At 36.1% G+C, this 16,581-nt stretch overlaps 2 protein-coding genes across 7 annotated transcripts in view; one reads left to right on the top strand and one right to left on the bottom strand.

The window, feature by feature from the left end:
• DNAAF6 (dynein axonemal assembly factor 6) overlaps nucleotides 1-7,078 on the bottom strand; it is a 44,818-nt gene extending 37,740 nt beyond the window's left edge. The window contains exon 1 of one of the 3 annotated variants that reach the window (XM_073227627.1): nucleotides 6,850-7,078. In XM_073227627.1, the coding sequence (XP_073083728.1) occupies nucleotides 6,850-6,951 (102 nt within the window). In that variant the 5' untranslated portion in view covers nucleotides 6,952-7,078. Of the gene's footprint in view, nucleotides 1-6,493; nucleotides 6,570-6,849 lie in introns of those variants that run through there. The other 2 variants (XM_073227628.1, XM_073227630.1) reach the window with 2 other exon arrangements.
• Nucleotides 6,697-16,581, top strand: part of NUP62CL (nucleoporin 62 C-terminal like) — a 67,040-nt gene continuing 57,155 nt past the window's right edge. For all 4 annotated transcript variants that reach the window (XM_017640368.3, XM_017640367.3, XM_017640364.3 and 1 more), the window contains exon 1: nucleotides 6,697-6,900. The gene's annotated coding sequence lies outside the window, so the exon portion shown is untranslated. The remainder of the gene's footprint in view (nucleotides 6,901-16,581) is intronic.

Genomic DNA, 16,581 nt, shown 5'->3' with positions numbered 1-16,581 from the left:
ATAGAAATGAAGAATTGGCACATTAAATTAAACAAAGAGGCACCTGTTTATATTTTAAAAGTCCCAGTTGATGATGAGTTCATTAAATATTTACTTAACATCAAAAGCAAAAATTTTATTGAAACATTTTCTGTGTTGAACAACAAAAGGGGAAAATGGGTCCACATATCGGGTGCAATGATGTAAATAGTATTTTGAGTTGAGATTGTACAATGATACTTTTAAAAGACAAATATAGCAGAGATTGTTTAATTATTCCAGTATTACCTACCTTACAAAATTGTTGTGATGGCCATATTATTCAACGTAGGTGAAAGAGCTTGCTAAAATATGAAAAGCTATATAAAAATGTTATTATTTGGCACATAGTGCCAGCTCCCACAGGTACTTGATGATGAGGCTTGTGAGAGCTCAGTGGTGGGCTGGTGAGATGGGAATGAACTGGAACCAGCAGAGCTAACCCAAAAGAAGGGGATTCAGAAGGCCCATATAAGTGTTTGGGGTAGCAATAGGAATTGCTGTTCATGCATTCTCATGTGCTTGGCAGGGCCATGACAGCAGGAGTTTTGAGATATGAGCATTGTTTCAGACCAGAAAGGTTGAATAGTTGTTTTTACAGTGAAGGCTATTTTGGGTGAAGTAGGACTCAGGTCTGTAGCTGAGGTTATAGGAGGCAGGGTGTGGCTCTTAAGGATTGTGAGGGAGTTGGCAGCTAGATGAAGGTTTAGAACAGGGCAGGGCTCAACGTCATAGCTGGAGAAGGGAAAACGGACCAGGCACTGCATCAGATGCTATCTTGCCACCTGGGCAGTCACAGTGAAGTGTAAGAAGGAAGGCTGTGGCACTGTGGGTACACTGGATACTGGATTTAGGGAAAGCAGATTAATTTGAAATCCCCACCATCTGGGAAGCTTCTCTCATTTGGTGAGAGGCCAGTGGGAAGCTATACCTGTAAGCTGAGTATCTTAATAACTGAAGCTGGCATGTATCAGCAGTTGATAAATACTGAATGAAGCATGATTAAATTCATACAAATGTTGTATTTCAAAGTACTCACCTTGGAAGGTGATGTAAATTATGCTATTAATGCTCAAAATATTTTGGAATTGCCTTCATATGTATTACCAAGAAAATAGGTATCATTATGGTATCACTCAATTTGATTATACATCAGATTTGTCTCCAAGTGATTTCTAGATATCTAGAAATCACATTTACTTTCAAAATATGAAGATTTGCTACTTTGAGGATATTCAAAAGAAGGTGCTGTAGACCTCAAGAAAATTCTACAAGAGTAGTTTCACAAGTAATTTGAATAACAGCATTAGAATAAGTAGAGAGCCTCCCAAAGTGACAGCTTTGAGGGGCATGCCATTCGTTGGGATGTATATATTTGAGTATATTTGTTAAACAAATCATTCAAAATAATTTATAGTCTCACTTCATATATCTGAAGCATATTAGAAATTGGACTTCTTAACTACCAAATTATGCTGGCATAAAATGGCATAAATTCATACTTAGCTAGATTGGAGTCAAAATATCATAATAAAATTGGCACTTCGATGAAAATACGTATTACCATATCAACTGTAATAATAATCTGCAAACACAAAATAAATCATTGTTGATACTGCATTTTGAGACACAAAAGAATCACCAATACTTTGCAAATAGATTAACTAAATAATTCAAAATTTCAAAAGAGAAAAACAATAATGTGAAATTTTGGGAAAAATATTCTAAATTCAATGGAGAGCAAAATTCTACTAACTTTTTTAGAAGTCTAACAGATTAAGAATAATTTATTATACTTTCTTAAAAACATACTAACTTCATTTGACACAAATAGATCACAGTGGAAAAACTAAAACAAGATGCTTTTTATGAACTATGCAGTGTTATTTATTTTTAGGGCTATTTTTTATTTGTAAATTAGATATACATTAAGTTCATCTTCAGTCTAGCAATCAAGGTCCTTCAAGATATAACCACAATCTAATTTTCTGCCTTTCTCTCCTATTATTCTCCTACATGTGATCTGCATTCTGTAAAAAACTGAACTACTTTTTAAACATACCCTATAATCTCTCCTGCCTTTGTACCTTGCAATGCATTCTTCCTCTTGCCTATACTAATCAGGTGGCATAATGTAGTGATAAAAAAGTAAAAGCCATTCTGGAGCCACTTTGCCCATGTTTGAATCTGGCATTGCCACTTAAATAGGCCAAGAATAAATTTAAGTAAAATTTAAGTAGAGTTTTGTTAAAAACAAAAGATATAGCTAAATCTTTTATTTGAGATTTGGTTATTTAGAAAATAAATTTTCTAGGTCTTTGATTTTTTTTCACTCTCTGGCAGAGACTTTGATTTTACCACATCAACCTGAGCTCTTAGGGCCTTCATAGATATAGGTGTGATTGGGGAGATCTCTCTTGGTACTAGCCACAGTGAGCTGAAGAGACAGACACTATAGAACCACCTCATTACCAAAATACTAGAGCCAGTTAGGAACTAAGCATACTCAACCAGAGTAGCTTGAGACCCATGACACTGAAGCATTATCAGTAACCTAAGATTAAGTCAGACTCTGTGAGGGCTGGGGTCATGCTTTCTATATTCCATTTGCTTCTATTCTTAGTGTCAATAGGGGCACCAAGCCCTGCCCCCCACCACACACAGTTGAAAATCTGTGTGTAACATTTGACCTCCCCCAAATTTAATTACTAACACCCTACTGTTGACTGGAAGCCTCACTGATAAAAAACAGTTGATTGTAATTTTTTTTGGGGGGGGACGGAGCTATTTTGGCCTTTTATTCTTTAAAAAATAATTAGCCTACTTTGCTTACTTTTCCTGCTACATGATTTGTGAAAGAAAAAATTTAGGGCATATAACTTGCTAATATTTTGCCTAAAATTTTACACAATTCTTTTTTTTAATTAAAGTATCATTGATATACAATCTTATGATGGTTTCACTAAAAAACACACTGATTTAAACATTCACCCATATTATCAAGTACTCACCCACTCCATTGCAGTCACTGTCTATCAGCATAGTAAGATGGTTAACACATATTTTGTATATGTATTATATACTGTATTACAATAAACTAAGCTGGAGAAAAGAAAATATTTTTTTAAATGTCACAGATCTCCCCAGATTTTCCAATATATTTATGGAAAAAAATCTACATATAAGTGGATTTGCCCAGCTCAAACCCATATTGTTCAAGGGTCAGCTGTATATATAGTAAACAAAATCAGAGTAACAAAGCAATCTACATAGTCAATGCAATCAATCCTTATCAAAATACCAATGGCATTTTTCACAGAACTAGAGCAAATAAATATAAAATTTGTGTGTAACCACCAAATAACCTGGAAAGATTCCAAATAGCTGAAGTAATCTTGAGAAGGAAGAACAGAACAGGAGGTATCATGCTCATTGATTTCAAGCTATCCTACAAAGCTATAGTAATTAAAACAGCATGTTCCTGGCACAAAAGTAGACACATAGATCAATGGAACAGAAAGAAGAAAGCCCCAAAATAAACCCATACTTAGATGGTCAATTAATATATGACAAAGGAGGCAGGCAAGAATATACAATGGAGAAAAGACAATCTCTTTAATAAGTGGTGTTGAGAAAACTGGACCACTACATGCAAAAGAATGAAACTGGGCTACTGCCTTAGACCATACACAAAAATAAACTTGAGACAAATTGATAAATACCTAAATATAAAATCTGAAACCACAGAATTTCTAAAAGAAAACAGGCAGGAAAATCTTGAGCATTGGCATTAGCAACTTTTTTCTGGCTATGTCTCCCCAGGCAAGAAAAACAAAAGCAAAAGTAAACAAGTTGGACTACATCAAACTAAAAAGCTTCTGCACAGTGAAGGAAACCACGAACAAAATGAAAAGGCAACCTATTGAGTGGGAGAATAGTTGGCAAATGATATATCCAATAAGGGACTATCATCCAAAATATGTAAAGAATTCATACAACTTAATATTTTAAAAAAACCAAAATAATCTGATTATTAGAGAGGCAGAGGACGTGAACAGACGTTTTTCCAAAGAACATACATAGATAGACAACAGACACATGAAAGGATGCTCAACAGATCAGGGAAATGCAAATCAAAACCACAATGAGATATCATCTCACACCGGTCAGAATGGCCAGTCAAGAAATAAGTGTTGCCAAGGACATGGAAAAAAGGGAAACCTTATGTATTATTGGTGGGAATATAAAATAGTGCAGTCATTCTGGAAAACAGTATGGAGGTTTCTCAAAAAATTATAAATAGAAATACCATATGACCCAGGAATTCCACTTCTTGGTATTTACCTGAAGAAAAGATAATCACTAACTCAAAAAGATATATGCACTGCTATATTTATTGCAACATTATTCACAATAGCCAAGACATGGAAGCAACCAAAGTGTCCATCCATAGATGAATGGATAAAAATGATGTGGTACATATACACAATAGAATATTACTCAGCCATAAAAAAGAATGAACTCTTGCCATTCATGACAACACGGATGGAAATAGAAGGTATCGTGCTAAGTGAAATAAGTCAGAGAAAGACAAATAGCATATGATTTCATTTACATGTAGAATCTAAGAAAAATAAATAAGCAAAACAGAAATAGACTCACAAATATGATAATAAACTGGTGATTGCCATGGTTGTGGTGGGAGGTGGGCAAAACAGGTGAAGGTGATAAAGAGGTACAACCTTCCAATTATAAAATAACAGGGATGAAAGTACAGCATAAGGAATATAGTCAATAATATTGTAGTACCTTTGAATGGTGACAGATTATAACTGCACTTATTTTGGTGAGCATGTCATAATGCACATAATTGCTAAATAACTATATTGTACACCTGAAACCCCTATAATACTGTATATCAACTGTACTTCAATAAAAAAATCAAAGTTAATAAAGAATCACCAAATAGTGTCCTTTGGGAGCTTGCTTAATAGGTAAACACATATCCTTATGTAAAGTGCTAACTATAGTTGTATGATTTCAAAGTATTCAAAATCCATGTACTCTCAAATAAATATGGCATTTTCTTCTGCAACTTTATTTACATAATGCCTTATTTAGCAATTCTTGTATTAAAGTTCCTCTGAAAACCCAAAAGTAAATACCATCTCTGCCTGTCTGAATTAAATTATATAGTAGCTAATTGTTTTGTTTTTACATTCTTGACAACTATATACATCAATGATTTGTGCCTATTAAAAAAATAATTCATTTTGATTTTGTCTTTACAATACCGAGAATGATTTCCTTTTTTAGGTCTCTAGCTTTCACTGTCATCAAATGTACCAAATTATTACTATGGGGACAGGACAGAGTTTTTGTTACATATTTAAAATATTATTAATAAAAGATGATTTTTGAAAGTACCTGGAAATTTTCATAAAACTAAAGGTCAAGAAATGAGCTTCTTTTGATTTAATAGTTCCTCTATTATTTTTTATTTCACCAAACTGAATATACTTGTCAATAATTTCTGTTTCTGTCTTATACTCTACCTCTATCTAAAAAGGAGTTTAGACAGCAAATTTTCCTTCAGTACTTTGAAATTTTCTCTCAAACAGGCCTGTCTTCTCTATTTCTTCAGGAAATAGTCTCTGTTCTGAATCCTTGTCTCTTAGGAGAAATGACCCCTACCTTTGTGGTCAAACTGTTTTCTCCCCTGACTCAGATTTAGTTGTTGGCACAGTTCCTTACCTGACAGGTAAGGTCTAACGACAGGCTCCCCCCAGCCAGCACTTGGTGAGTGGCAGGTTTGAAAGGTAAAAGTAGTCTTTGTACATTACGTTTTAGGCCACTAAGTGTGGTCTGGTTGCTGCTCAGTCCTCAAGGGATTTGACCAATGTCCGTTGGAACCCTCAGGCCACAGCATTCATGTTCTTGCACACAGGGCATTGCCCACAAGGCAAGAGGCACAAGCCAATTTTTTCAGTCTGAACAGCGTTATACCCCCTAAAAAATATATCTCAACCAAGGCATGCTGATCCAGGATAAATCATACTTGTACATATAAAACAGGTGAAGTGGCTGCTCTAGCTTGGTGCATCCAGATCTACCTATATGGAAACCGTTTTCCACTCTCAAATCAGTGCTACAAATGTTAAGAGTGTGTGAGAGTGGAGAGAAAGGCTTTGGGAAGCCTTCACATGTTCATTTTGTTCTGACAATTGATCAGCATCTATCTCCTTTATGGCAAAACTTTCCTGTCTCTCACATCCTGATAGACTGAGTTTTGTGAAAGCTGCGTCCTGCTTTTAGTGTCTAGAGCAGCCGTACTTAGGGAACAAGTCTGTTCTATATTCAACTTTTGGCTTTTTGGGGTATCTCTGAGTCGTATTTCGAGTTATCCCTAGTTTTTCTAGTACCAGGGCATCTGAGGACCCCTTCATTCCCCATCCTAAGGTTCGGGTTTCCTCACCTGGGTAAATTTTCAGGTGGCTGACTGGACTCCCGAAAATAGACCTGCGGTTAGCTGCGCGTCTCTCTGTTGCCTGAGTAACAAGTTTGTTCCCGCCCCCACCCCCTCCGGCTTCCCGCTTGAGTCTCCTGGCCAATCATAGAAGTCTCCTTTGAAAGAACGCCAGAATCAACCAATCCGAGAGCGTGCCAGTCGGGGTCAAAGACTACTCTTCTCATTTAACTAGGTCGACCCCTGCTAAGCCTCGGACGGGGTCAGTCACTTCAGCGAACCTCTTCGCTGTAGAAGTCGACTCTTTCCGGCGCAAGCCGGCCCTGCACTGCCTCTGTGGTCGCTACGCCGTCTCGGAAGCTCACCTGTTTACTTTTGCGGTTCTGACAGCGAGCGGCCGCGGCGGCTCCGCTGAGGTAAGTTTGTGGGGCTTTCCGTTGGTCTCGGTCGTCAGGAAGCTCGTTCATCTTTACTCTTTTCCCTCACGTGAATTTCAGGTCGGACGACTTCTTTCGCGGATCCGGAGCAGGGGGAGCGGTAGTGAGGGCTCGGTCGCCCCGGGATTTGGCAGGTTTGGGTGCTGCTCTCCACGCAGTCCCCACGCCTCCTCCCCACCCGGCGACCTGGCTCAGCTTGTGTGTGTATGCGTCCGGCTTAGGGGGAGTATTTGAGATCGCCCCCTTTTCCCCCCTGCGTGTAGGGTGGGATTTCAGCAACTGTGTGTGTTGTGAGGGGGGTGGGGTACAGGTGGGATCGCGGTCTTTTTCGCTGTGCTGTAGGCAGGGCTTCTGGGCCCCAAAACTCAGTGACATACCCCCTTTCGGCCTGCCGCTCAGCTCCTGGGAAGCATCGGCTCGAGCTGCGCGTCGCTCTCATTCTTGGGACCCTCGCGGCACCCGCCGCCCTGTTTTTCCCGCGTTGGAATGGGCACACGCAGACCCACTGCCCGCTTGCCACAGTTTGGCAATTTGAATTCCATCACTTTATCTGAAGGTACGGTTGTGGCCCTCGAATTCCGTGATTTGGTTTTAAACACAGGGGGAAAATAAGGGATGACTTAATAAATATTTGGAGTTTTCGAAACTTAGCTGTGTTCGATAGCGGTGCTCCGCGTTCATTTTTAAGTGTTGTAAGCAAGGAGAAATAGGATGGCTGTAATGGATGGTTACTTTGGTTACCCGAGAACTGGAATTCGATTGCGAATTAAATAAATTGCTTTCCTTCTTTATGCTATTAAGTTTTTCTTGCTTTTGCCCTACCTGCTGAAGGGGATAGTGAAGCTTGAGTAATTTGTCTGTTTTGCTCATTATTGCTACAGTAAGCAAAAAACGGAGATAGAATGTTTCAGTTACTGGCTGAAGTAAAGCTATTGGCTTTTTGGCCAAATTACCTATACCATAATACACCTTATTACTGTAGATGTCAGAGTTTTAAGTGTATTAAATTTTGTTATTTCTTTAGATATTTGGGGAGCTTAAGTTATATATGCTGTTCTGTCTCTTTGCTATCTTTTTTTGTTTCTGTTCTGCCTTATTGTGCATTAAGTCAGTACAGGCTAGCTAGTGCTTTGCGGACTTTTGTTCGTGATTCACAGTAAAAAATAAATTTTATGTTTATTGTGACCGAGTACATACGTACACAATATATAACTGACAGCCATTTCACAAAATCAGTACTTACTGCATGCAATTTACTCTGATACTTCCATTATACTTCTTAAAATGGAGACCACTAATAAATTGTCATTTGCAGCTTGAAAAACACTGGCCTTAGACCTTTGGTTTTCAAACTTGTGTGTGTTTAGGAATCATTTAGGATGTTTGTTTCAATAGTAGACTCACTCCAGGGAACTGGTTCTGTGGGCCCTGGAAGGTGGTTCATATAGCTATATGAATTTCTTGATAAAGTACCAGATGCACAGGTATTCAATAAATAATAGTTTTCTTCTTGGAGTACAAGTGCTGTTAATCTTTAGGAATATAATCACTTCTTCAAAGTTTGGCCTGCCCGTAGCAAGGTGGAATACAATGCTAAGCTCTGTTTTCCCCAGGGTTGAGTAAGTAGGACAGTAGGGGATGGGTCCTAGATCTGAAATGAATTTTCAAGCACTTGACTTCTATGGAGAGATTTATAAATACAGAAATTCAGGGGGTTGAAGAACATACAAATTAGAGGGGTTCAGTTATTTGCTCAGGGTCATGTTTCAGTGAGTGGCTTTCAGGGATAGGAATCACTTGATTAAATCTAACATTCTTGTCCTTTATGTCATGATAGCAGGTCAGGTCTACAGGCACAAGTTGAAACAGAAGGAGAGCTTCCCTGACTTGCCCATCCAGAAGCAGAGGCAACAGAATTTCTGGCTTTTGACTGCTAGTTTGGTTCTAATGTAAATGAAACTTGAGAGATCTAAAAAGATTTTAAAAAATACAGCTAAAAGCTTCTGTGAGTTATAGCTATGAAAAAGAGATGTAGTTTAGCTATTCTTTTATAATATATAAACTGTTTTAAAATACTAGTTAAATAATTTATTAAACCAGTGTTAAAAGAAATTGAAGGTGAAAAATTTCCTTCAATTCTACTACCAAAATAAAATTGCTGTTTCTGTTCCCCTATTTTATCCATATATACCTATATTTCTCCATAATCTTAATCCTTATTTATTTTTGTTTGTTTATTTTTTGTTTATTTAATAATATTCTGGAAATTTTTCTATGTTGTTGAGTCTTCATATTTTTATTTTTCATAGCAGCCTAATGTTCCATAGATTGACAATGCCCATAATTTATGCAGCCTAACTAAACCAACAACACAAGATATATTTCTAGTTATTTCATGTTATCAATAACACTGTAAAGTCTTGGTTTTTTAAGATCATTTATATAACTTTATCTTCCATGACACTCAAGAGGAATCCTAGTAGGAAGGCTAGAGACCTGGACCTGAGCTGTTTATGTTTTTGCCCTCCTTGAATGTATAGATTTTCCCATTTAGGTTTCTGTGTGCTTAAACAGTAGTGATCAACCATGATTTCTGTTATGCATATGAGTTAGGTTGAATGTATTTTTTAACCACTAAATATATTTTCAAAATGATTTACTTTTAAAAATATATGAGTCATAGCAGATTCAAGTACCATAATAACACTCATGCTGATTTGTTTTCTTTATGAATATCTTTTCCAAAGCTTATATGACTATGCATTTGTAATTTAAAAATTTTTTATAAAGGAGCCAATTAGCTTGACTGGGAGAATAAAAGCTATAATTGGTCTATATTAGCACATCTCTCTTTTCAAAGCACACATGTTGTCTTATTTTCTGTCATTCTAAAATATTTTGTCCTTCTTTTCAAAATTATAAATTATTTCAAACAGAAAACTACAGAGACTATTATATACCACCATCTATGTACCTACCAAAGATTTAACAATTGTTTTTTGTTGTATTTTCTTTAGACATTATTTTTTAAAGAACTAAAACATTACAGGTACCTCTTTGTACCCCTTCCCAGTCTTATTTCCTTCCCATCCCAGAGATAATTGTTCCTGAAGTTATATATTTTTCCAATCTGTTTTCAAGTGAACTCAAATGTGGATGGCCATACACGATTTGTAATATATTGTTTTGTACGTCCTTTACATTTATATAAATGGTATACTTTACTGTTCTGCAGCTTTTTTGGGTTAACAATGTTTTTGAGATTTATCCATATTGATAAATGTAGACAAAGTTGGTTATTTTTTTTTTGGTATCATTAATCTACAGTTACATGAGGAACATTATGTTTATAGACTCCCCCCATCATCAAGTCCCCACCACATACCCCATTACAGTCACTGTCCATCAGCATAGTAAGATGCTATAGAATCACTGTCTTCTCTGTGTTGTACAACCCTCCCCATGCCCCCCCACATGTGTCTGCTAATAGTAATGCCCCCACCTTTTTTCCCCCCTTGTCCTTCCCTTCCCACCCATCCTCCCCAGTCCCTTTCCCTTTGGTAACTGTTAGTCCATTCTTGGGTTCTGTGAGTCGACTGCTGTTTTGTTCCTTCAGTTTTTTCTTTGTTCTTATACTCTACAGATAAGTGAAATCATTTGGTACTTGTCTTTTTCCACCTGGCTTATTTCACTGAGCATAATACCCTCTAACTCCATCCATGTTGTTGCAAATGGTAGGATTTGTTTTCTTCTTATGGCTGAATAATATTCCATTGTGTATATGTACCACATCTTCTTTATCCATTCATCTACTGATGGACACTTAGGTTGCTTCCATTTCTTGGCTATTGTAAATAGTGCTGCAATAAACATAGGTAGGGGTGCATATGTCTTTTTCAATCTGAGAACTTGCTTTCTTAGTGTAAATTCCTAGGAGTGGAATTCCTGGGTCAAATGGTATTTCTATTTTCATATTTTTGAGGAACCTCCATACTGCTTTCCACAATGGTTGAACTAATTTCCATTCCCACCAGCAGTGTAGGAGGGTTCCCCTTTCTCCACAACCTCGCCAACATTTGTTGTTGTTTGCTTTTGGATGGTGGCCATCCTTACTGGTGAGGTAATATGTCATTGTGGTTTTAATTTGCATTTCTCTGATGATTACCGATGTGGAGCATCTTTTCATGTGCCTGTTGACCATCTGAATTTCTTCTTTGGAAAAGTGTCTGTTCAGATCCTGTGCCCATTTTTTAATTGGCTTATTTGCTTTTTGTTTGTTGAGGTACGTGAGCTCTTTATATATTTTGGATGTCAACCCTTTATCGGATCTGTCATTTACAAATATATTCTCCCATACTGTAGGATGCCTTTTTGTTCTATTGATGGTGTCCTTTGCTGTGCAAAAGCTTTTTAGCTTGATATAGTCCCACTTGTTCATTTTTGCTTTTGTTTTCCTTGCCCGTGGAGATATGTTCATGAAGAAGTTGCTCATGTTTATGTCCAAGAGATTTTTGCCTATGTTTTTTTCTAAGAGTTTTATGGTTTCATGACTTACATTCAAGTCTTTGATCCATTTCCAATTTACTTTTGTGTATGGGGTTAGACAGTGATCCAGTTTCATTCTCTTACATGTAGCTGTCCAGTTTTGCCAACACCAGCTGTTGAAGAGCATGTCATTTCCCCATTGTATGTCCATGGCTCCTTTATCATAGATTAATTGACCATATATGTTTGTGTTAATATCTGGACTCTCTATTCTGTTTCACTGGTCTGTGGCTCTGTTCTTGTGCCAGTACCAAATTGTCTTGATTACTGTGGCTTTGTAGTAGAGCTTGAAGTTGGAAAGTGAGATCCCCCCTGCTTTATTCTTCCTTCTCAGGATTGCTTTGGCTATTCGGGGTCTTTTGTCATTCCATATGAATTTTAAAACTATTTGTTCCGGTTCGGTGAAGAATGCTTTTGGTATTTTGATAGGGATTGCATTGAATCTGTAGATTGCTTTAGGCAGGATGGCCATTCAAAGTTGGTTATTTTTTATTACCATAGAGTTTCCATCATTTAACTATGCCACTTAAAAAAAAATAATGTCCATTCCCCTATTGTTGTTGCACATTTAGGTTGCTTCAAGTATATACATATTCATGTAAATCACACAAATACTGTTTTTTGTCCATTGTTTTTTGACAAATACTGTGTGATTGCACTAATATGAAGTACCTAGAATAGTCAATTCATAGAAATAAATGGATAGTCATGATGGTTGAACAACACTGTGAATGTTTTTAATGCCACTTAATTGTACACTTACAAATGATTGAAATGGTAAATTTTATATTGTGTATTTTACGACAATAAAAATTACAAACATAAGAATTATGCTTATTTTTCAAAGGCATATATGCTTGATTGCCTTCTTTTTATGAAGTCCTTAGGAAAGTGAGATTTATTTTTAAAAAATAAGCTATAATGTCATACTAGCCAGATCTATTTTTATTTGTAAAATGATCGTTTTTGAGATTTTTAAATGACTACTGTTACTTGCATGCTTTTTATGAATTCTGTGCTTCAGATATCTGCAGTTTTTTTTTCCATTTGCCCTACTCCTACATTTTGGGGAGGATTCTTTTAAAAGTGGGTAAACATTTGAGGCTTTCTTTTGCATTTGAATGCCATTCCTCCTGTTTCTTTGACTAGTTCTCTGAAGTATTTTACTTTCTTCTCTTTCTCCTCCCCCTGTCTCAATAACCTGTTCTCCCTGCACCCCCAACTATGTGCTGCTCTCTTGGGTTCCTCTGCCCTCTTTCCAAATATCCATGCTTTCTCTTTGGGTCTCTCTGCCCTCCTTGCCCACCCTCTCTTGAGGCCCCCTAGTACACACACACACACACACACACACACACACACACACACACACACACTTCCTCCCTGTCTCTCTCTCTTGGATCCTTCTCCCCAACCCTCCCCTGGTCTTTCCTTTCCCAATTTTCTAACTGCTAAAGGCATTCATTGAAAATGAACCTGTTTCCTGGCAATTTACAGTCTTCTGCAGTGTCACACTGTTAATATTTGGGAAGTTGGCCTTAATTTTGAGATCTTTAAAAAAGTTTTTCTAGCCCTTAAAGATTCTAACTTTATTGTGTTTCATAAGTTATAACATGAAGGGGATAAAAACACTTAATGTGAAAGATAATCAGTAAGTTATACTGCTTAAGGTTTTTAATATGTACTCAAAACTAATGTGCCATTTTCACTAGCCTTGTATTTTATTTTGGTATAAAATAAAATGATCATCATTAGAAGTTTGATCCTTTTCTATTTCCTTAAAAGTGGCTGTGCTGATTTTCACCTCATCCTATCCATTTCTCTCTAGGAACTCAAACATTTAGAATAAAACATTAGTACTCAGTTCTATTTGTAGAGTTGGCACCCATAACTATCAGTGGCAAACAGGACCTTACTATACTCTGAGGCTAGCTTTTTCTGCATTCTTTGGTACCATTTCTAGAAATCTTTTTATTGAAACAAGGGGTTTCTTCAGTGAATTTATGCTTTTCCTTTACTTCTTTGCATCCTTTGTTTGATAATTAATGATGTGTTAAAGAACCATATGTATTACCAGAAGTTGCTATTTATAGGAATAATTTTATAACAGGACTATTCACATTGCTAGAATTTTCAGGCTAGCTCATTTAGCCATTATGTTCTTGAGAGGGTGAAGTGAATTATTGGAACTTAGTAACTAGGCAGAAATGTTGCCTTCAAGGAAGAATGGTCTATTTGCTTACAAGAAGGAAGGCAAACTTTTAACAAATTATATGGCTGAGCTTCTATGCTAGTCTCACCTCTTGGTCATTTCGCAAAGTAATGTAGAGGAATAATAGCATGAAGTGATTCCCCCTAAAACCGTTTATACTTTGAGACACAGAAGCCTCTAAACATTTATGTTGAAATGGCTTATAATAGGTACACAGGCTTAAGCTTACTTTGTTTCTGCCTTTTGAGATACATATTTATCTTTCTAACAGTGTGTTGTTGAAGCTAATATTAAAAAGGAAGTATTGTGTCCAGTTCTTTTACTTACTAGTTACTGGACCTTGGGAAAGTGATTTAGTATCTCGGAGCCTCTAATGCTTATTTCAAAGTTGAAATAGAGATTTCCTCAAACTGTGAAATAGAGATCAAAATACCTTTATGATTTGTTATAGGTAATTAGAAGATAAGGAAATTTGGATTCAGTAAGTGCTTTCTTTTATCTTTTCCCCTTATATAAGAGATTCAAGAACTTAAGTATTAAAGTGGTGTGTCCTGAAATAATCTACCATCATTTATTGATCCTTGGTCAGATTTCCTACTACCCAGAACACTCCTAGGAACAATAAATGATTGGTAGTGCACAAAGAAGATAATTTGCATGCTGACAAATGAGATAGTTGTGTAATAATTTTTTTTAATTGTAATTTGAAATTCAATTTATGTTCACTCTTTGGGCATCTAAGAGAGAACTCCATACATAGCCCCAATCTGCTTATCCTTCACTGACAGTAAGGAGAACTCTAGCATTGTGTTTTGGAATGCTTTCATATAGCACTGTATATTAAGTTAAATTAGACAAGAGGATATATGTGGAGAGCCCTTTGTAAACTTATTTGGTTACTTACTTAGTGGGACTGCCAAAATTTTAGAGGTGAGGAAACTGAGGCTTCAGTGCATTTAAGTGACTAGTACAGTCTGATAGCAGCAGATTGCTTGACCTGTTCTCTTCCTATCTAGTTGTTTAGTTTGATCAGTAAGCCCCATTTAGATTGGACTACCAGTCAGGGAACATCTGCCCATTTCCAGGGACATTTTCAGTGAGTTGTGATGATTTCTTTGGGCCTAGTGGGTTATCTGCAAAAGCCCTCTATCATCTAGTATTTTTTGAACATGTGTGCTTGTATTAAGGCATCCAAGATAGAACTGTAAGCTGTGCTCAGCATAAAAAGCTGTGGTTTTGTCCATTTTAAGCTCCTATAGTCAGGCAGTGAGGTTAAAGAAAGATCACTTTGAAAAGAGAAATAGAGTTGGCTGGAGGAACTCAATGACCAAGACAGATATCCCCACTCATAGCCATATATAGGGAGTACAGACTTGTTTTCCATTTTGTAATAAAGCAGTGATGAGCGTAAGGAAGTTAAAGTGTACTAAGGTCCTTTTTGTTGAAAAGGATAGGGAATACTGATTAATTTCGGTCTGTGTGAGAAAAACATGAAATTAAATAAGTTAAGAGAAAGACTTCAAGAGAAACTCATACAAATTAATATCATTAGATTGTGTAATTCAATCATGGAAAAAATAAAGGAAATAAAGAAAATTCCATCAATCCAAATATGCAGAAAAAGATAAAAGATTCATATAACATGGCAAATAAAAACACAAAATAAGATGGAAGAAATAAGTCCAATTGTGTCAGTAGTCACAATAAATGTAAGTAAATTAAACTCATTAGGAGAGTCTTGGATTGGATTTAAAATTTTTCAGCTTTGCTGTTTACCAAAAACATACTTATAAAGGGATGGAGAGAGATACATTAGGCAAATATCAGCTAAAAGAAAAATTGTGAGGCAACATTGTCAGGCAAAATATGATTTAAGGCAAATTAGTAAAAAGAAAGTAATAAACAGACATTTCACGCTGATGAAAGGAAGGAAATCTACCAAGAGACTGTCAACAATGAACCTGTTCCCATAACACAGTCTTGAAATATATAAAGCAAAAAGGAACAGGATTATAAGGAGAACTTGACAATCCCTAATAATAATGGGTGATGTTTAAAACACCTTTGTGAGAAAATGGTTAAGCAGAATAGATTTAAAAAATGAAAAAGTAAGGGTATGAAAGATTTAAGATTGAAATGAGATGGAAGAGAGATAATCTTGAATTCTAAATTTTTAGTGACAAAATTGCCTTTTTCTAAAATGATTTATTTATCAAATTTGTAAGGTAGAAAAAAATTAAAGGTACATACTACATTGAACAAAGAGATTCTTAAATTCTGTAAATTATTAAGTTTAAATCCAAAAGAATAGAAAGGACTTATGCAAGGACACAGGAAAAACTTCCACCTTTTGATTGCAGGGGCACAGGAAAAGATTCCATCTTTTGATGGCTACCAGGAGACTTTCCTTTGGCCTGCAATTTAACATTGATGAGAATACCTAAATCTGAAAGTGTTTGATTCCTTTACAGTAGTAAAACCATGGTTAGACAACAATGAGTTTTTCTGTGAGCACTTAGAATATTATCATATTATATATCATAAATATATAATACATAACCATATATCATATATAATAGTATTATTATAATATATTTTATAATAACAATGCTCATAACTTCAGGAGAGTGGTACCCTTCAGAATGTAAGTCTAAATACAGCAAGTACTCTTAATCTGCTCAAAATGTTTCCCTTCCTGTGCTTTCCGAGACTGAGTTATTACACTTGAAATCACCATTTTAAGATGTGTATATGACTTAAAAATAAGCATGTCATAACTAACACAATCAGATAAATATTGTCCTTCAGAGTTACCCTGGGGAAGGTGTTCACTTATATCCATGACACTAACACTGCTTAAGATACTGTATTTCATCAATTTTAAGAGGTACAGCTTAACATCTAAA

The sequence above is a fragment of the Manis javanica genome, chromosome X (genome assembly GCF_040802235.1).
Source record: "Manis javanica isolate MJ-LG chromosome X, MJ_LKY, whole genome shotgun sequence".
In the NCBI taxonomy this organism is placed as follows: Eukaryota; Metazoa; Chordata; class Mammalia; order Pholidota; family Manidae; genus Manis; species Manis javanica.
This window is presented reverse-complemented; position numbering and strand designations above follow the sequence as displayed.